The 21,066-nt window shown below is 35.1% G+C and overlaps 1 protein-coding gene across 1 annotated transcript; it reads left to right on the forward strand.

Moving 5' to 3' along the window:
• The first annotated feature begins 2,753 nt into the window (after nt 1-2,753).
• Nucleotides 2,754-3,320, forward strand: LOC127086365 (uncharacterized). The gene has a single exon (XM_051027120.1). The coding sequence runs from the start codon at nt 2,754-2,756 to the stop codon at nt 3,318-3,320; it is 567 nt and encodes a 188-aa protein (XP_050883077.1).
• Nucleotides 3,321-21,066: the final 17,746 nt, after the last annotated feature.

The following is a 21,066-nucleotide window of genomic DNA, read 5'->3' on the forward strand; positions in this document are numbered from 1 at the left end:
TATAAAGAATTATTAAAATGAAGTAAATTTATGAAATATTTTATTCAAGTTAAATTTAAGGAATTTCAAATGACACTAAAAATTAAAGAATTTGAAATTGCTTCTTCACTCTATATAATGCAAATGTTAAATTATTTATTATCTATTTTTCAAATTTTGTAAGACGATCCTCATATTTTATGAAAATTTCAAATTCATCTTTAAAATTTTCAAAAACTGCAAATAAGTCCCTAATCATTTTTAAATTTTACAAATTAGTCCCTCGAAATTTTCAAACTTTGTAATTTGGTCCCTATTTTATATATTTTTAATTTGGTCCAAATTTTTTAAAATTTATAAAAATGACCCCAAAAATTTAACAATGAATCATTTTAATACTTTATCAAAATAAAATAATTTAAAAACAAATGAATTTCATTTGAATCATTTAAATTGCTTAGAATTTTGAATTTCATAAATTCACCTAAATTTAGAATTTTGAATCATTCAATGGAATATATTTCGTTTTTTCTTAACTATATCTCAATGGAATATATTTCGTTTTTTCTTAACTGTATCTCTTTATGCTGCAATCCACCTAAGTTTAGAATGATACTTTTCATCATGGCCTTAAATTCAAAAACTAACACTTTATCAATCAAAATCATAAAATGCGAATATCAAATGTATGCCATGATCGAGCAATGACTCTCAAGTAAGTCAATCATTCCTTAATATTGATTTTCTCTTTTAATTTTTTTACACGTCTTCTACTAATATCATAGAAATTTTTTTTAGCTCTTACCCTTTATATTACTTTTTCTTTAATATTTAAAATCTATATTTTTAATTTAACTATAACAAACATTAGAACGGTTAAAAAAACGTGAACCAAACCGAACTGTCAAATCGAACCAATTTAAAGTTAAAATAACTGAATCGATATGTTTAGTTAATGAACTGAAGCGATTGAAGCGATATTTTACTAATCATTCTAAAACCAAATCGAATTGGAGTTAGCCAAACATAAACCAAAATCAAACCATTATTTATGCTCTTGTAGCTAGATTTTCTTTTGAAAATAGCTAGATTTTCTGTAAGAGGGTTATTGCTAAGTATCTTTAAACCTTTTTTGATAAGGAGGATCTACATAGATTGCACAACCCACATCAAGAATGTTTTTTGAAACACTGGTGTGCTCTTAAGGATTAACTTTAGCATTGATTTGATTTATTTTCAATGTTTGGAACAATAGTAAATACAATATCAATTCTCCACTTCTCTATTTAATAAATTCTATCGAAAAGAAATGAGAGTAACTAATAACAATGAGCTAAGTTTAAAAACATCCAAAAAGAATTATGATTGTTCAAGAAAACGGTCGAACCAAACAGTCAAACAAATGATGTAAAAATAACTGAACTGTTAAATTTGGTCGGGGAACTTAACCATATTGCACAAATAATTTTAATGTTAAATCAAATGACAAATGAATCCAACCGAAACTTAAACTAAACCAAATCCAAAATACAAATGAAAAATACAAAAAGTAAATTTTAAATTTTTATTAAAAAAGTATAACAAATTGTTCAGTTTATGAACAATATCTTCTAACTGTTTCTTACGGTTTGAAATTCCAAATCGGTATATCAAACCAATAACTTTGATTCGGTTTGATTCTAAATAAATTGAAATGGTTTGGTTCGATTTGCATAACCATTTAGTGTGGTTTGATTTGATTTGGTTCGATTTTCTAACCGAACAGAATGGCGCCCGAAGATAGGGAGAAACCATCATTTATTACACCTTGGGGAACATTCTACTACAGAGTGATGTCTTTCGGTTTGAAGAATGTTGGTACAACCTATCAACGAGCCATGATAACACTCTTTCATGACATGATGCACAAGGAAATTGAGATTTATGTGGATGACATGATTGCTAAGTCCAAGACTGAAGAAGAGCATGTTGAGTATTTATTAAAATTGTTTCAACGTCTGAGGAAGTACAAACTCCATATAAATCCCAACAAACGTACTTTCGGTGTCCGTTCAGGAAAGCTCCTAGGCTTCATCGTCAGTCAACAAGGTATTGAGGTGGATCCTGATAAAGTCAGAGTCATTCAAGAAATGTCCGCACCTAAAATAGAGAAACAAGTCAGAGGATTCCTCAGACGTTTGAATTACATCTCCTGATTTATATCTCACATGACTACTACTTGTGGGCCAATTTTCAAGCTTCTTCACAAAGATCAAGGTTGTGTGTGGACTGAAGATTGCCATAAAGCTTTTGATAGTATCAAGGAGTACCTGTTGGAGCCTCTTATTATGATTCCTCTAGTGGAAGAAAGACCTTTGATTATCTATTTGACCATATTAGAAGATTCCATGGGTTGTGTGCTCGGTCAACAAGATGAAACTGGAAGAAAGGAGCATGCCATTTACTATTTATGTAAGAAATTCACAGATTGTGAGTCTCGATACTCTATACTGGAAAAGACTTGTTGTGCTTTAGCTTGGGCTGCCTGTCGTCTCCGTCAACATATGCTCAATCATACTACTTGGTTGATCTCCAAAATGGATTCAATCAAGTACATCTTTGAAAAGCTTTATTTAACTGGAAGAATTGCTCGTTGGCATATGTTGTTGTCAGAATACGATATTGAGTACCATACCTAGAAGGCAATAAAAGGAAGTATCTTGGCTAACCATTTAGCTCACCAGCCAATTGACGACTATCAATCCATTCAATTTGACTTCCCCGGTGAGGATGTAATGTACTTAAAAGCGAAAGATTGTGATGAATTGTTGCCAAGTGAAGGGCCAGATCCAGAATCTCGTTGGGGCTTGATATTTGATGGAGTTGTTGATTCTTATGGAAATGGAATTGGGGTGGACATTGTCACTCCTCAAGGTTCTCATATTCCATTTACCGCAAGATTGACATTCACTTCTACGAACAACGTGGTAGAGTATGAAGTGTGTATTATGGGTCTTGAAGAGGCTATCGACTTGAGAATCAAAATTTTGGATGTATATGGAATTTCAGCTTTGGTGATTAATCAGATCAAAGGAGAATGGGAAACCCGTCAGTCTGGTTTGATTCCTTACCAAGATTATGCTAGGAGGTTGTCAACTTTCCTCAACCAAATTGAATTTCATCATATACCTTGTGAGGAGAATCAAATAGCAGATTCTCTGGCAACTTTATCCTCCATGATTATTGTGAACCGATGGAATGGTGTGCACATAATAAATGTTATACGCCTTGACAGACCTACTCATATGTTCGATGCGGAAGAGGTCATTGATGACAAACCATGGTATCATGATATTAAATGATTTATTCAAATACAATAGTACCCACCTGGGGCATCAAACAAAGATAAGAAGACTCTTAGAAGGTTGGTTGGTACCTTCTTTCTGGATAAAGATGTGTTATATAAGAGAAACTTTGACATGGTCTTGCTCAGATGCGTGGATAGACACGAAGCAGACATGCTGATGACGGAAATTCATGAAGGATCCTTTGGTACCCATGCCAATGGAAATTCAATGGCTAAAAGGATGTTAAGAGCAGGTTACTATTGGCTAACAATGGAATCTGACTGATGCAAATATGTGAAGAAGTTTCATAAATGTCATGTTTATGTTGATAAGATTCATGTGACTCCAACTCTTCTCAATGTTATCTCATCTCCTTAGACTTTCTCTATGTGGGGAATTGACATGATTGGTATGATAGAACCTAAAGCTTCGAACGGACATCGTTTCATTCTAGTGGCCATTAATTACTTTACCAAGTGGGTCGAAGCTACATCATACACCAATGTAACCAAGAAAGTGGTGGTCTGATTTATCAAGAATCAACTAATATGTCGTTATGGTGTTCCAAGTAAGATCATTACTAATAATGGATCAAACTTGAACAACAAGATGATGAAAGAAATGTGTTAATTTTACCCCTAGTAATTTAAACACTTTCCCCAGTTTGTTAGCCTTTGGTGTTATTCCCCGGTGTTAGTCAATCTTCTCTCTGCTTGGTTTCTCTAGCAGTAGTGTCTCTCTTGTGGCATCATTACCCACGAAATTCAGAGTCTTTCATTCACATCATATCATAAGCATCATTGTGGTATGTTAGGATCAACAATTGTGCATTTTAATATTTAAGTCTCTCCAATCTCGTCGAGACAAAGATTTCAACCTTCATATCTCTGAATGAAGGAAACTTAAATAGGGGCAGCTGTAACACCCTAATTTTCACCCCTAAGATCCCTTAGCACTTGTATCATTATCATAACATCAAGGTCATCATATACTTTTGTGTATATCCTTATGCTTTGCTAACCCCACAAAAATACAAAAAATATATGTCTTGCTTTGCTTTGATTGCAAGTTAGGGTTTTGGACTCAAGAAGTTCAAGGGATGGATTAATAAAGGCTTAGTGTGATCATAAATATATCAAGGTGATAAATATTCTCCCTCCATCAACAATCAAAGTTTTTACTCACCTCAATTCAAGTTCATCAAGCCACAATTCATCTGGCACTCCAAATTAGGGTTTTTTTTGTCAAAGTCAGCTTAATGTTGACTATTTGACCAAAGCATGATCCTATGGCTTGAGGCATGATCCAAGGTCCTCAAATGTGTACTCGTAACCCACTCATATAATTAAAATGGCTCAAGAAGTTAGTTTCATGAGCAGATGAAAGTTTTGAACACAACTGATGAAAAGTCAACAGATGCCTAAAGTCAAAGATTGACTTTTTAAGATTTCTGGTCAACTATGGACTTTTCAAGTCAAGGATCATGAAAATATGATCAATTAAGTCATTTTATAAATTTTAATCAAGAAAATCAAGATTACTTGCAAAAGGGGCAAAGATGGAGAATTTGGAATTTTCACTTAGTCCCTAAAAATCATGTCCAAGTACCCAACTTTCCAAGGCCATAACTTGTGATCCAATCCACCATTTTCTTTACTCCAATGATCAAATTAAAGGTCTTTCTTAATAATTCAACTTTGTCCTAGGTGATGAAACCCAAAAAATGCATGGATGAGGAGATATGGGGCCATGAAGTGGAGGATTTATTTGCTTTTAAAGTGATAAAACACTTGGTGAAATTTTCAGCATGCTGACCTAGTCAAATGACTAATTTTATGCCAATTTTTCACCAAGATACCAATTGAGTCAAGGAAAACTTAAAACATGAAAGTTGTAGAGGATGTTTCCAGCTTTCCAAAAAGTCCAAGATCACAAATTTATCACACTTGAATTTTGAGTTCGAAGAGATGAACATAGCCTTCAAAAACTGAAATTCAGGTTATTCTTCATAGCAAGTCCTTGTGCAAATCCAAGCCAATGCTGCACAATCTTTCTTTTCAAGCTACTTTTCTTCTCAATAACACTCTAATCATAAAGTTACACAATTCCTTGGGGTATTACACAATGAATTGAGCCATTAACCAAAACTTGATATCATATTTGGAAGGATTTGCATAAAGCTCTATATCCATTTTCATAAAGGGCAACTTTTCCAACAACTCTTGCTTGGAGCTTCCAAATTGTTTTCTAAAGATCACAAGAAATCTTTAGAGGATAGAAGCAACCTTTAGAAGTCATAAAATCATGATTCATCTCCTCTTTTCACTCCACCTTTCATCATGATCAAGTTTTGTCTTTTGTGCAAAATGAAACCAAATGATCAAACTACTATTCCATATGAACCAAACTTGATTTATTCAAGTTACTTACACCATGTGGAGCCTCTATAAATAGAGATCCAAGCCTCAAATCATCACACACTAGAACTTGCACAATAACACCTTTGTAGCAAATTCTCTCTACCTCAAAATCCCAAGTTATGTTTCTGTTGAAATTTTACTCGACCAACCAACCAAACATCTTCTAAACATCCATTAGAAGTTGTCTAAACACTTAGACCACTTATGTAACATCAAGATCATCATTTTCCGAACCTCATTATCATCACTTGAAAGAAGATTCGGACAGAAACTTTGGAGCAGTTGCAGAATAAACCAAGCACTCAAACGCTCTTCTTAAGGTTCAACAAAGCTAAGGGGATCATTATCTTACTTCTGGAAGTTTGAAAAGAGGAATTGGACCTTGCTCCAATAGGTAAATATTATTGCACTTTGAAACTCATCATACATACATCATTACTACTCGATTTCTAAATTGAAAATGTAGACATTAATGTATGGATTGTGTTCCTTCAACTGTTTGTAATTTATCATGCTTATGTTGGAAGTTGTTGATAGTTGAATAATTATGGTTTATGACTGGTTTTGAGCTTTGTGTGCATTATTTTTTTAGTTTCATATTGTTAAAATTATACCATTGTGTCCCTTGTGAAAAACTGAGCAAATTTGGTTTTTACAACTTTGATTTTCAAGGAAAAATGAGAGAGTTATGAGTGTTGGAAGTTTGGAAGAAAAAATGAAAAAATAAAAAACCGTGAATGAGGAAGAAGGAAGAAGGTGACACCATTTTTAATTTCTAAATTTTAATTTGATATATATTTTTTCGCTTTCAGTTAGCCCATGACTTGGGCATTGCACCTTAGTGGATGAAGCATGTGTTTGGAGTGTGTTTGTGAGCCTTAGGTCTGGGGTTTGAACCCCCCTCGCCTCAAACCTTTTATTATTTTTCTTTTACCAAATTTATTTTTCTCGTCTTTTTCACAACTTACAATATTTATTTCTATGAGTATTTTTAATCTTTTTGAGTCATTCTTTTTCACACTTCTTATTTGTCCTCCCTATTTTATGATTCCACAAACAAATGCCAAAAATAATATTTATTCCATGTATTTTTAGTAGGTTAAAAATTGGTCCTTTTTAAGTATTTTATGCATTTCAAATGACTTTCTTTTGATGTTTTCCTTAACTTAATGGACCTTAAATGTTTGTATAACTTTGTTGTTTTGTGTTTAGGCCTTGTTCTATGTTTTTAACATGTTGTCTTGACTTTTTGCCTTCCATACCATGATTAAAATGACTTAAACTTGAAAAGTATGTTGATTAAACAATCTTGAGATTAAGTTTTTGGTTAAGAACTTTGCAAGAACACCTTGATACATGACTAGAGTTTCCACTTGAGTTTGTTCCTCTTCATGTCTTTGAATTAATATATGGCTTGTTTGTTTATGTCTTGATTATTAAATCATTCCTAGTTGCCTAAATGTAAACATGTTTATACCTTGGTATGACTTAGGACTTAACTTGTCTCCCACATGTCTTTTCTTCACAATGATGCCTCCCCATTTTGGGTTTTGCTTTGTACATGTCATATACACTTTACTCACAAGTCACCTTGAATATACACTTGTTTAATCATGTCTTGTGATACTCCACTTGTATTCTATCTCAATTTGTTATGTTATATTCATGTCATGTAATTGTTTATCATTTCATTAAAGTATTTCCTTCATAAACCTCCATAATGTTGAACATGTATCTCATCCTTGTTCATGTGCCATCTCTTTTGGTGTTATGTAAATCTTTGTCATGTCTTGTTTATGTTCATCATGCCTCAAAAACATGTAAGTAGCTTGTTCATGTCTTACCAATTTATGTATCTAAATCCAAGGGAAAAGATATTATGTTGACTTCCTAGTCATGTACAGTTTGTTTGTTTGTTGACTTTGTTTGTTCATTCATGCATTTACGCTAAACTAAAGCCTACCCCTTTTTCAAGCTAAAACACCCACAAAAACCTTGACTTACTTTTAGTCAATGGACTTTAAATTACCCTTTCAAAAATGCTTTAGTACACATGAGGCATTTCAAACACAAACCTTGACTTGCTTTTAGTCAATGGATTTTTCAATTACACTTTCAAATGCTTTAGTACACATGAAGCATCTCAAACTCAAACTTTGACTTACCATTAGTCAAGTAACACTTTCCAAAACATTTTTACCCCTTTTATTGACCCATTCAAAAATGCAAACAACTTTTAAACCAAAACATAGATAAATTCAAAAGGTTCCTGTAGAGTACTACAAATGCTTAGGGTGTTAATACCTTCCCTTTGCATAATCAACCCCCGTACCTTTGATCTCTACTTGCTTTGCTTCTAGTTTTACTATTTTCTATGCATGTTTATTTTTGGGTTTATTTTGAATCTTTTCCCCTTCCCTTGGAAAAATAAAAGTTTGGTGGTGATATCAATGTTTTGTGAGTCAAGTTAATCCAATAGCTTGGTCTCCGATTCTCACTGCAACAAAAAGGAAAAGAGAAGGGGTCGTAAAAATGTTTTCATTAGGGTGTTGGACGAGATTGTGAGTCTCTCTCCTACGTATCCTCAGTTACAATGAGGAATTCAAAGTTACATAGTTCCTTGTAGAAAACTACGCATTGGCTGGTTTATTTTATTGAATGATTGCTTAGATCGCATTCTAGAGGTTAAACGTTTTGGTTTGTATGCTCGCGGGCGAGGCTTAAGCACTTGTTTATGTCGCGGTTGAACGTATTAAACAATGTTCTTTTTGAAAAGGTTTTAGATCGCACAAGGGCGAGAAAATAGGTTTGATTTGTTGAGTGTTTTTTAAGAGAATGATGAATGCTCATTAGGACCGAGATGTGTGCCTCAGGGCCAATTATTCGGGGTTTTCATGGAATGCGAGACTTTAATGTTTCATTTTCATTCAAAGTGTATATAAAATTTGTTTACAGGCAACCAACGTTTGGTAAGACCAAGATGTGTGCCCCGGAACCGATTGTTTAAGGTTTTCATGGAATGCAAGACGCCAATGTTCTTTTTTTGTCCAAGTTTGAATTAAATGTTTTAGAATGAAAGAAAGAATAAGCGGTTAATCCAAGATGTGTGCCTCGGTGCCGATCATTCGAGATTTTCATGGAATGTGGGACTCCAATGTTCATTTTCTTTCGATTTTATTTTAAAAATATTTTAATGTTATGCTTGACTCGGGAAAAGATTTGATTTGAATCAATATGAAATTAATCGAGGTAAATGAGCTTTTGAAAAGTCACTTGGCGTTGGACCAAAGGTTTTGAAAATTCACTTGACGTTGGACCAAGGGTTTTAATTGTATATGAAAATGTTCACTTAATTATTTATCTATATTTATTTTTATTGTTATTTATTTATTTAATTAATTGTAACAATTAAAGAAATAAATAAAAACAATAATAATAAAAGTAAATAAAATCAAGGTTTTTTTTATAAAATATTTATTTATAATATTATTGTTTATTATTATTATTCATTTATTTAATTAATTGTAATAATTAAATTACATAAATAAAATAATAATAACAAATAAATGGGGATGCAAGAGAAATAAAAGGATTGTGGGATTAGCAATAATAAGTGTGAGGCCCAAGGCCCATAAAAATCCATAAAAAAAATAAAAACTAAATAAATTAAGTAATAAAAAAGTTGCAAAATAGAAATAATGGGGGGTGAAGAGAAAATGGGCCCAAAAGAAGTCCACAAGGCCCAAGGGCGCATGTCAATGGTCAACAAAGGGAAGGGGATTCAACTTACGTTAACTCAACCCTTAGCCCCTAGATCTAATCACACAAGATCAAAAGGCACGTGCAAGCACGGTGCATGGTAATATGGTAAGGAAGAGTGCATGAGATGAGGTCCAAGGGGAAGATGGTCCACAAGATCAATGGTATGATCTTGCCACGCAAGGGACAAGTGTCTGGATCAAGGGCGTTAGAGGATGCCACTTATCCTCCACCCGTCAAGTCTAGAAAGAGAGAAAAAGAGGGGAAGTCGAGTCTCCTCCCTCATTTCAACTTCATCATTCTCTCTCTTAAGCCAAAACACTCTCATATTTCTCTCTAAAATCCTTCGTCGGAGTAATATCGGTGTGGCGGCCCACGGTGGCCACCATCGTCTTCTCCGACTAAACGCCGACCAATAACCACAATGAACCCAAAATAATAAGCACTACCCCAAACTTGTATTTTATTTAAAAAGTGATAGAATTAAACTCTTTTCTTTGTATTTTATGCCAATTATTTATCTAATAAAGATGATTTTGTTTTACTTTGAAATTGATCTTTATTTAATACAAACTAAACCATAAAATTTGATTAATACCAAACCAAAAACAAAATCAAATTAATACCAAAAGAGAAAAAAAACAATTACAAATAAAGTGATCAAAGTCAAAAGTCAAACTTCTTAACTTTTGACCTATCCCTTAAATTCATGCCAATGATTGACTTAAAATGTAAATGAGAGCAAATGAAACAATGCAAATGAAGAGATTAAGCCAAAATCACAAAAGAGTAAAACCTTTGACTTTTTTATTTTATAGATGAATGATCTTGACTGATGAAATGCATGACCAAATACAATGGTCGTGTTGATGCAGATGAAAAGAAAACTAGAATTGGGTAATGCAATAAATGGTATGGCAAAATTGGGGTATGACACTTATTAACATATTTGTCGTAGGATCTTTAAGCAAACTTCATGTTCTTTGTTTGAGGAGGATTCTTTTATAGTTCTCCCCGAGGTTGATTCTTATTTATTTTTAAGTGCTTCATCTTCTCTTCTTTTTTCCGAAGATTCCACTAGACGATACTTCTTCTTCGCAGCCTCTTAAAATGATGTTCTTTCATTCGATGTTGAATCTTCTGAAGATCATTCAATTACTGAGTATGTTCTTTCGAAGCCATGGGAGTTATTTGATAGAAGATTTATGAAGTAGATGATTCTTTAGTGTTTGAGCTTGTACCTTCATATTTAATTAATTGAACTATTTTGTTCAATATTTCTATGATTTCCTCATTCTTTAATTTTCCAGAGATTTGCATACATTCCCATCTTTTTATTCAAGGATTGGATTATGTTTCTAATTCTTAATTCTTAGATATTGATTAGTGAAAAAAATTCCAATATGATTTTTAGCACTTTTAAGCTTTGAAAAACATTGATGACTAATATATTCATCTTCTTAGTCTCGTGTGTTCATCTTCTTTTGTTAGATACTTGGAGAAACTCCCTATATCATTTTAATAGTATCACACATTTCCTTGGCGATTTTACAATTATAGATATAAGAAAGTTTACTATCATCTAAAGTCATAACTATAATGTTCTTGACTTGAAATCTATTTCAAATTTTCTCTTTTCTTCTACGGTCCAAAGAGAATCGATTTTATCCACTACTTCTCCATGTATTTGGTGGGTAGAGATAAACAGATTGATGATTATAATTTCCCATAATTTACTATTAATACTTTGAATAAAGATTCTAAATCTAGCTTTCAATCTTTCAAACATAGCACCATTAAAAGGTGGAGGTGTCTTTAGAAAAGAGCTATTGTTTAAAATTGTATTGGAAGTCATCTTCCTTCTGAGACGATTAGTCCTTAAACTGGAGTTAGACTCTGATGTCACTTGTTGAACTTATGACTCCATACACAAGAGGGGATGAGTTGTGTTTTTCATAAAAATGGTAGTTTGAAAACTTTTAAGAACATTTTCATAGTTTAAAATCATTTTTAAAAGGATTTTTAAAATTAGCAATGTAAAATAAAATGCGGAAAATGAATACTTAAGGGATAGATAAATAACACCATGAATTATAGAGGTTCAGCCAAAAAGAAAATACTTAATTATCTCCCCAACATTTATTCTTTAGAGTATCCAGTAAATCTTAAAAGTTTTTATTAGGTTGAACTCTCAAACCCCCTTATACAAGGAAAATAAAATTTATATCTAACTTTCAACCAAACAACAAACATATGAGAGAAGCGGTTAGTCTTCCTTCCAAACGAAGGATTGAAGCGATTAATTTTCTTTCTAAAATAGTAACTTGGAGCGGTTAGTCCTCATGATAAACCGAGATTTTACACAGGATATCTTGAACCAAGGAGAACTTTTGAATTAGGTTGAGCTCACGAACCTAATTGCGATTTCGATGAAATGACCACAAACCTATGAGATTTTATACCAGACTTATCTCTGTTAGGGACCAATTGGTAATACTTTTTATATCATTTTATTGGTCCCTTTTACCAAGTTTTGATGTAATTACACACTTTTATTCTCACTATTTTGTATAAATGCAATTAGGTTTAATTTATTTTGTTTTGAATAGTTATTTCACCTTTTTGTTAGTTTTGTAGAATTTTGGGATAAGAAAGGACTTGGATTGCAACACCACATCTTGGAGGAAGCTTGCCAAACAAGGAAGCTGGAGAAGCAACAGTTCGCGCCGCGAACTGCCTTCGCACCGCGAAGGCTGCGAATCCAGCAAGCTGACTGAGGGTCAAAAGTGCTGTTTTGCAGGAAAAGTTTATTGCCATTTTGATGTCTGCCTGGGAATTGCTTTTCTGCTTTAGATGACAAATACCAATTAGGGAAATGTCAACCTTTTTTGTTAGAAACAAATACATTATGCTAGGGCATTGAGAAAAAAGACTATTATCATTCACACATTGATATTGAGAGCTTTTTGTAAGAGAGAAAAACAGAGTTTTTCTTCTTTAACTTTCTGCTTTGAACAATGATGATGAGGAGCTAAACTCCCCTTTGTCAAGATTGGAGGTAGTAGCTATTCTCATATGTTTATGTATTCCATTTGATTTATATATATGATAAAGATTGTTGATGTATTGAATACTGTTTTTGCCCTAAGTTGAAAACCAGATTTGAGTAGTTGTCGAGAGAGATTATTTGAGTCTTGACATAAAACAGATTTTCAAGTAGTGAATAAGTTGTAGAGATAGATTTATTCATTACTCTTCTTTGGTATTAAGCATTAAAGATTGCTATATTGATAGTTAGGTGGAGAGATCGTCTAAGGATCAATATAGTGATTATCACAATATCATTTAGACATAAATGACTTTGAGAGGATACTTGAACATCATCAATAATCTTGAATCTATTTATTTATCATAAGGAATCATAAGCATTTGAAATAGTGAACTCCAATCTTGCCAAGCTTTTATATTAGATTAAAACCATTTTATTGTTTTTAGTGATATTTACTCACAAGATAACTTTCCAACCAAAACAACCTTGTTACTTTCTAAACTTACAACATTTGGATTATAGAACGGCGGTAATATCAACCAATCTCTGTGGATACGATATAAAATATTTTCCGAAGATATACTTTTCAACAAATTGGCGTCGTTGCCGGGGATTGGTGTCGATATTACAAGCATTGCAATAATTCTTTGTTTTAAGTTGTGTTACATTTATTATTATCTCTCTTTTGTTTCACTTGGTTTGTTAGTTTTGTAGATTCTAGTGCATGCGGGGAAGAGCAACCGAGGAGCAACTTCAATTCGATCCTGAAATTGAAAGAACACTTCGGAAGCTCAATAGCAAAACACGAAGAAGAAGGAAACTAGCCGAAGAGAGGAACCGGAGAGAAGAAGCATCTACTTCCGCACTTATTCCAATCGAAGAAGTGGTTGTAGAGGCTTGTGACGGAAACATGGTGGATGACAATCGTACCGAAATGTCCGCTAATAGTCCACGAAGAAATGCTCAATTTGCCCGTGGAGGAAGAAATACGGAGATGAAGATCGGAATCCTCCAACTTCTCTATGCAAATCCATTCACCGGAATGGATCATGAAGATCCATATACCCATCTCATCAAATTTTATGAGATTGCGGGTTCTACGGGAATTGATGAAACGGGTGAAGAGGCACTATTCAAAAGGATGTTCCCACACTCCTTAGTGGGGAAGGCAAAAGAGTGGTACCTTGATCAAGCGGCAAGAGTGATGACGGATTGGAATTTGTTAGAAGAAAAGTTCTTAGAAAGATATTTCCCTCAATCCCGATTCATGGAAGCCAAAACGGCTATTGCAGTATTCACTCAAGGAAGCAACGAGTCTTTAAATGAGGCTTGGGAAAGATTCAAGTCAATGTTGAGAAAATGCAAGGGTCATGGTTTTGATGAGCTCACTCAAATCCATATTTTTCTAAATGGGCTCCAATCAACTCACAGAACACTTTTGGATGCTACCGCGGGTGGCTCTCTTATGTCAAAGACTGCGGAAGAAGCTAACATTATTATTGACCGGATGGCACTCAATGATCGTCAAAGTCAACATGACCGTAGTCCTTCACAACGTAAACCGGGAGTTCTTGAGTTAAATACCAATGACGCCATTCTTGCTCAAAACAAGCTACTCTCTCAACAAGTGGAGTTGCTTACTCAACAAATGGTCAAGCTTCCACAGCAAATGAAGGAGATTCAAAGTTCTCAAGTTCGATATCAAGTAGCATGTTGCGAGTTATGTCAAGGAGATCATCCTACTGGTTTTTGCCCTCCGCTAGAAGAAGTGAGCTATGTGAACAATCAAAATCAAGGCTATCAAAGGAACAATCAAGGTTACCAACCATCAAGGTTCAACAATCAAAATTTTCAGCAGCAAAGTCCTTATCAACACCCCAATTCTCAAGGCCAACAATCGCAAGGAGGAAGTTCCAAGCTAAAGGACACTCTTCAACAATTCATGCAAGCTTCCATGGCGAATCAGAAGAGTAACGAAGCAGCAATTAAAAATCTGGAAACTCAAGTAGGCCAACTTGCAAAGCAACTGTCGGAACAAAACGCAGGATCTTCTTTCTCCGCTAACACTCAACCGAACCCAAAGGAGCATTGTAAAGCAATTTTTACTAGAAGCGGTAGAGAGTTGGCAAGTAAAAAAGGTGAGGAAATTACAGTTGAGAATGATATGGATGCTGTGCTGGAAAATGAGGATGTGGTTTGTGGGAAGGAGAAAGTGGCAGAAACTACTCAGTTCACGCCGCGATCTCCCTTCGTGCCGCGAAAACAGCAGAACCAGCAATTGATGGAGGAACAGCAGTGTGAAGCGGAAATGAATAAGGAAATCGAACCAAGAAAGAAGAAAAAAGGAGACAAAGGAGTGAAGGTCATTCCAGTTCAACATTTACCATATCCGCACGCACCATCAAAGAAGGATAATGCTAGGCATTATACACGGTTCATGGACATCTTCAAGCAACTCCAAATCAACATTCCATTTGCTGATGCATTAGAACAAATGCCACGGTATGCTAAGTTCATGAAGGACATTCTTACAAAGAAAAGGAGACACGTGGAAGACGAAACCATATTGCTTGATGCACGGTGTAGTGCCATCATCCAAAAGACTCTCCCAAGGAAGGAGTCTGATCCGGGCCGAGTTGTTTTACCGGTAACCATTGGAAGCACATACATCGGTAATGGTTTGATTGACTTGGGGTCTAGCATCAATTTAATCCCCCTCTCCATTGTGAAAAGATTGGGAAATGTGGAGATCAAATCGACAAGGATGACTCTGCAACTAGCCGACAAGTCCACCACCTCACCATACGGAATTGCTAAAGACATGTTAGTGAAAGTGGACAAATTCTTATTTTCGGTAGACTTCGTAATAGTAGAGATGGATGAGGACCGTGATGTGCCCCTAATTCTTGGAAGACCTTTTATGAAAACAGCTCGGATGATGATTGACGTAGATGATGGACTAATGAAGGTGAGAGTGCAAGACGAAGAGGTGACCTTTAATCTTTTTGAAGCTATGAAGCATCCAAATGACAAGCATGATTCTTTCTGAAATGATGCAATTGAAGAGAAATACCATGATGGAAAGGTTCGTCACAAGGAGTTTCATGTCGGACAAATGGTATTGCTTTTCAAATCAAGGTTGAAGTTATTCCCTGGTAAGTTGAAGTCAAGATGGTCAGGACCGTTCGTTGTCAAAAAGGTGCGCAATTATGGAGCCATTGTGATCGAGGATCCAAAGTCACAAGAGAGTTGGACTGTAAATGGGCAGAGACTCAAAGTCTACCATAGTGGCGACGCAAATCGTGATGTGGGTGTCGTGTCTCTATTTAAACCGGGCTAATCAGTGGACCGTCGAGCTCTTAACGACGTTAAACAAAGCGCTTGTTGGGAGGCAACCCAACGTTGTAAGTTTGCATTTTATTTTTCTCTGTTGTGTGATTTTTATCTCTGTTAATTTTTTAGAATTGTAGGGTTCTGTTTTTTGCTGTTCGCGCCGCGACCCCCTGTTCGCGCCGCGAACTGAATGAAAACTTTTGAGTGGGTTCTGTTTTTTGCAGTTCGCGCCGCGACCCCCTGTTCGCGCCGCGAACACTGCGTGACAGAGTCACTTAAATTCTGTTTAGGTCACTTCCTTTCTCATTTCAAACCTTTCTCATTTCAAACCAACTTTGCCGCGCTTTTACCCCACTCTCAAAATCCCACCAAATCTTAAAATTCTTCAGTTCCCATTGTTCAAATCTTCAATTGTTAGCAAGATTTAGTGATTCAAAAGGTATGTACTCTTCAATTTCTCTTTTCCAATCCTTTTTGGGTTTTTCATTTAGGGTTGGTTAGAAATCAAATTTTTCTGTAGATTACCTCTTGAAATCACTATGCATGTTTGATTTAGAGTAGGATTAGGGTAAAGTTGAGAATTTTGATTGATTGGGAGTAGATTGCTTCCCACTTGAGGAACCCTAGGAAGCTCTGGGAAATTTCCTGGATTCGCAGAGTTCGCGCCGCGAACTGTGAATTCCAGCACCATGTTTTTGTGTTGATTGTTTGCTAATCCTGTTCATGTTTGTTCTGTGGTTGTTCTGGTGTTGATTGCAGATGTCCAAAAGAACTAAAACCACGGCACCTCCTCAAGCCCGTTCATTCCGAAAGTTCATAAGTGATGAACACGAGGCACGATTCGAGAGCCTCATTAAGAGAACCATTTTGCCTGAGAGGTTTATCCGGCTGGCTCCAACCGGGGTGTATCATAGCGTAGTTGCTGCTTTTGAACGACGAAAGTGGATGAAGTTATGCAAACCAGAAGCAGCAATCAACTACGATATTGTTCGAGAATTTTATGTGAATGCTATGCATCGCGAGGAGGGTACGGCTTTCATCTACCGATCCAGGGTAAGGGGAAAGATCGTTTCCTTTGGAAGGGATGACATTAATTCTTATCTGGGTAATCCCCTAACTCTCGGAGAGGGTGAGTGTTGTGAGTACAGCACCATGGAGGCAGCTAACAGGTGGAATCTGGAAGCGGTCAATGCTACCCTATGTCTCAGCGGAAAATCCTACGAACTGAATGATCAAGGACAGCCGAAATTGTGGAAAAGAGAAAATTTTAATTTGGGAGCTAGGGCTTTTCTGGTGCTACTGTTGACTAATATCCGACCAAGAAGCCACACCACCACAATTCCTATGGACGTAGGGTGTCTATTGTACTGCATCATGGTAGGGAAGTCTGTGGATGTCGCAGCCCTCATTGCAGGCGAACTGAGAAAGATGGTTTTAAGCGGAACCAATTTCGGTGGCAAAGTTGGTGTACTCGCATATCCAGGACTTATCATGGGACTGTGCCGTAAGGCAAATGTTCACATCCCTGAGGAAGTACACTTCTCGATCACCAGTGTGATCAATGACTCATATCTGAACAGGTTTCTGCAAAACCAAAATGATAAGACTGATGCACCTGGAACTTCTTCATCCAGAGCCCGAGCCAGACCCAGACCTCAACCTCAACCTCACACTACCCCAGGCTTTGATCAGATGGCGTTTGCCAACTACTGTTGTGAGAGCTTTGAGGCCTCCAGGAGGTCTCAATCATTTCTTTTCGATGCCATGCAGCAGCAGTTCCAGAACACGTTTCTGGCACCAGAGGCACGCACTTTTCCTTCGCAAGCGGACTATGCAGCTTATGCAAATTGGCCTGAGGGCAGGCCAAATTTTATGGGGGGTGTAGGAGACAGTGCTTACCCAAATGAGGAGATGGAAGATGTTCTTGGAAATGTAGGTGGTGACGAAGAGGAGGAGGATTGAGAATTTGGAGAATTGAGAGTTGTTGTATTTCTGAGTTTCTTTGTACTGTTTTTGTTTTTGGGAATTTTTGATGTACTTTGGGTGGCTCTAGTTCACCATGACTTTATTTTGGCACTTTAATTTTGTTAGTATTTTAACAATTGCATGAATGATAGTTGAGATTTAAGTGTGTTTTAATCAAATTTTGGTTTACCAACATTTTTGTTTAATTGTTCTTATTCTTAAGTCAAGCCTTAAGCAACCGAGAAATGATCGCAAAGAAAGAAGTAGAGGACACTTCGAGTGGTTATGATAAGAATTAGTGTCGGTATTTTAAGGTACACTTTATCGCTTTCTAGACTTAACATGAGTAGTTTGATGGTGTATGCAAATTTCAAGTCATAATTTCATTGAAGTATATGTCAGTTTTGAATCAAAATAGGACTTAACCATTTGTGAGGAGACTTTCCATTGTACACTAAAAAGCGGGAAACCGAGCATTGTTTTAACTCATTCTTATCATGCTAAATCATGCATCAATCCATTTTTGTGTGAAATTTTTGAAAATGATAGAGGCATTTTTTGTGAGAAAAACCACTGGACCAAAAAGTTTGAATCAACTAACCTTGTGAGGAATAATCCTTAGTTAACCCCCTTTGAGCTTATTTTAGGATTCATTTGATTGATCATTGTAAAATCAATTGAAAATTGTGGAATAAATGAATCCTAATTTCTTTCGTATCAGTTGAAACCTCAAACCGAGTTGTTTGCAAAATTTTGCCTTTTGCTTATTTCTAAGTAGGGAGCATTATTGAATAAATTTGGTTTTGGAATCTAAAGTTGGGGAGAGTAAAGTGAAAAGTTGATTAGAAACTTGGAAAAGTGAGTTTTTATGAAAGGGTAAAAATATGAAAAGAAACAAGAAAAAGAAATCACCCTTGAAACCATAGAGCAAAGAAAAAAGAATAGAAAAAAAAAGCAAAGAAAATGCTCATGGTTGTGTGGATTTGAAAAGAAAAAAAGAAAAAGAAAAAGATAGGGATCAAAGAAAGGGAAATTGTGTAGAGTTAAATGTTTGAGAATGCTCCCTTAGGATAGGCAACTTTGTTGAATTCTCTTAATCATATCCTCTCTTGTAACCTAAGCCACATTACAACCTTGAAAGACCTCTTGATTCTCATTTTTCACATGATTTGGTACTTGTTGTGATAACCGCATGATTTGAGTTGTTGTTGATTTAATTGCTTGGATGAGTGAAAGTAACCCTTCATGTTATTCATCATTATTATGATGTGTGTGTAAGTTTGATTCAATTTTGACATATATGGCTTTAAATTCCTTGGAATGATTTTTGCACTTTACCATTTCCCTTATTCATGTTTTGTCTAGAATTGAGATAGGTGAATTGAGAAAATGCCAAACACTTTTGAACCATTTGAATGTCCTTGATAAAATTTTGCTTAAATCTTTTGTGTCATTGCTTTGGTTGTAAGGGTGGAAACTTTTGTTTAGGGACAAACAAAATGCTAAGTTGGGGAGAGTTGTTAGGGACCAATTGGTAATACTTTTTATATCATTTTATTGGTCCCTTTTACCAAGTTTTGATGTAATTACACACTTTTATTCTCACTATTTTGTATAAATGCAATTAGGTTTAATTTATTTTGTTTTGAATAGTTATTTCACCTTTTTGTTAGTTTTGTAGAATTTTGGGATAAGAAAGGCCTTGGATTGCAACACCACATCTTGGAGGAAGCTTACCAAACAAGGAAGCTAGAGAAGCAACAGTTCGCGCCGCGAACTGCCTTCGCGCCACGAAGGCTGCGAATCCAGCAAGCTGACTGAGGGTCAAAAGTGCTGTTTTGCAGGAAAAGTTTATTGCCATTTTGATGTCTGCCTGGGAATTGCTTTTCTGCTTTAGATGACAAATACCAATTAGGGAAATGTCAACCTTTTTTGTTAGAAACAAATACATTATGCTAGGGCATTGAGAAAAAAGACTATTATCATTCACACATTGATATTGAGAGCTTTTTGTAAGAGAGAAAAACAGAGTTTTTCTTCTTTAACTTTCTGCTTTGAACAATGATGATGAGGAGCTAAACTCCCCTTTGTCAAGATTGGAGGTAGTAGCTATTCTCATATGTTTATGTATTCCATTTGATTTATATATATGATAAAGATTGTTGATGTATTGAATATTGTTTTTGCCCTAAGTTGAAAACCAGATTTGAGTAGTTGTCGAGAGAGATTATTTGAGTCTTGACATAAAACAGATTTTCAAGTAGTGAATAAGTTGTAGAGATAGATTTATTCATTACTCTTCTTTGGTATTAAGCATTAAAGATTGCTATATTGATAGTTAGGTGGAGAGATCGTTTAAGGATCAATATAGTGATTATCACAATATCATTTAGACATAAATGACTTTGAGAGGATACTTGAACATCATCAATAATCTTGAATCTATTTATTTATCATAAGGAATCATAAGCATTTGAAATAGTGAACTCCAATCTTGCCAAGCTTTTATATTAGATTAAAACCATTTTATTGTTTTTAGTGATATTTACTCACAAGATAACTTTCCAACCAAAACAACCTTGTTACTTTCTAAACTTACAACATTTGGATTATAGAACGGCGGTAATATCAACCAATCTCTGTGGATACGATATAAAATATTTGCCAAAGATATACTTTTCAACAATCTCCAACCTTAAAAATATTTTAACCCAAATGAGCTTACGAATCGAATAGAGGTTTTGACGGGTTGGCCATGAACCTATATGAGATTTTATATCGGGATGATCTTGAACCGTTGAAATCTTTTGAACGGGATAATCCTTTGAGTTGAATCGGCCACTTAGTAACTAAATCCCAAAAACAAAGCTTTTAAAGGGTTTAGCTTCAAACCCAAATAAATAATCTCTAATTGGATAAATTATTCAACCAAGGTAAATATGTTCTTTGGTAAATTTATAATACTACCATTTCAGAAAAAAACAAAGATGTCTCACTTGCAAAAGACCTTTCTCGAAAGCACTACAACGAAATTTCTAAGTGAGAGAAATGTTGAGAAATAAGTGAGTTGTTAGTCTCGCATTACTTGGAAAAATGGAGGTTGGACGTTTTATAAGTGAGTGGACCTATACACATATCACCTTTAGGTTTGGGGTGAATATGTAGTGTCTCTCTCACTTGCTTGGTTGAGTCTTTGATCTTTAGGTGGGTGTTTAATCCAATGTGAATGTTTCCC

Source organism: Lathyrus oleraceus, chromosome 1, assembly GCF_024323335.1.
Source record: "Lathyrus oleraceus cultivar Zhongwan6 chromosome 1, CAAS_Psat_ZW6_1.0, whole genome shotgun sequence".
Classification (NCBI taxonomy): domain Eukaryota; kingdom Viridiplantae; phylum Streptophyta; class Magnoliopsida; order Fabales; family Fabaceae; genus Lathyrus; species Lathyrus oleraceus.

What these genes read in the sequence shown, in the direction of transcription:
- LOC127086365 (XM_051027120.1), top strand. Translation starts at nt 2,754, where the DNA reads ATGTACTTAAAAGCGAAAGATTGTGATGAATTGTTGCCAAGTGAAGGG.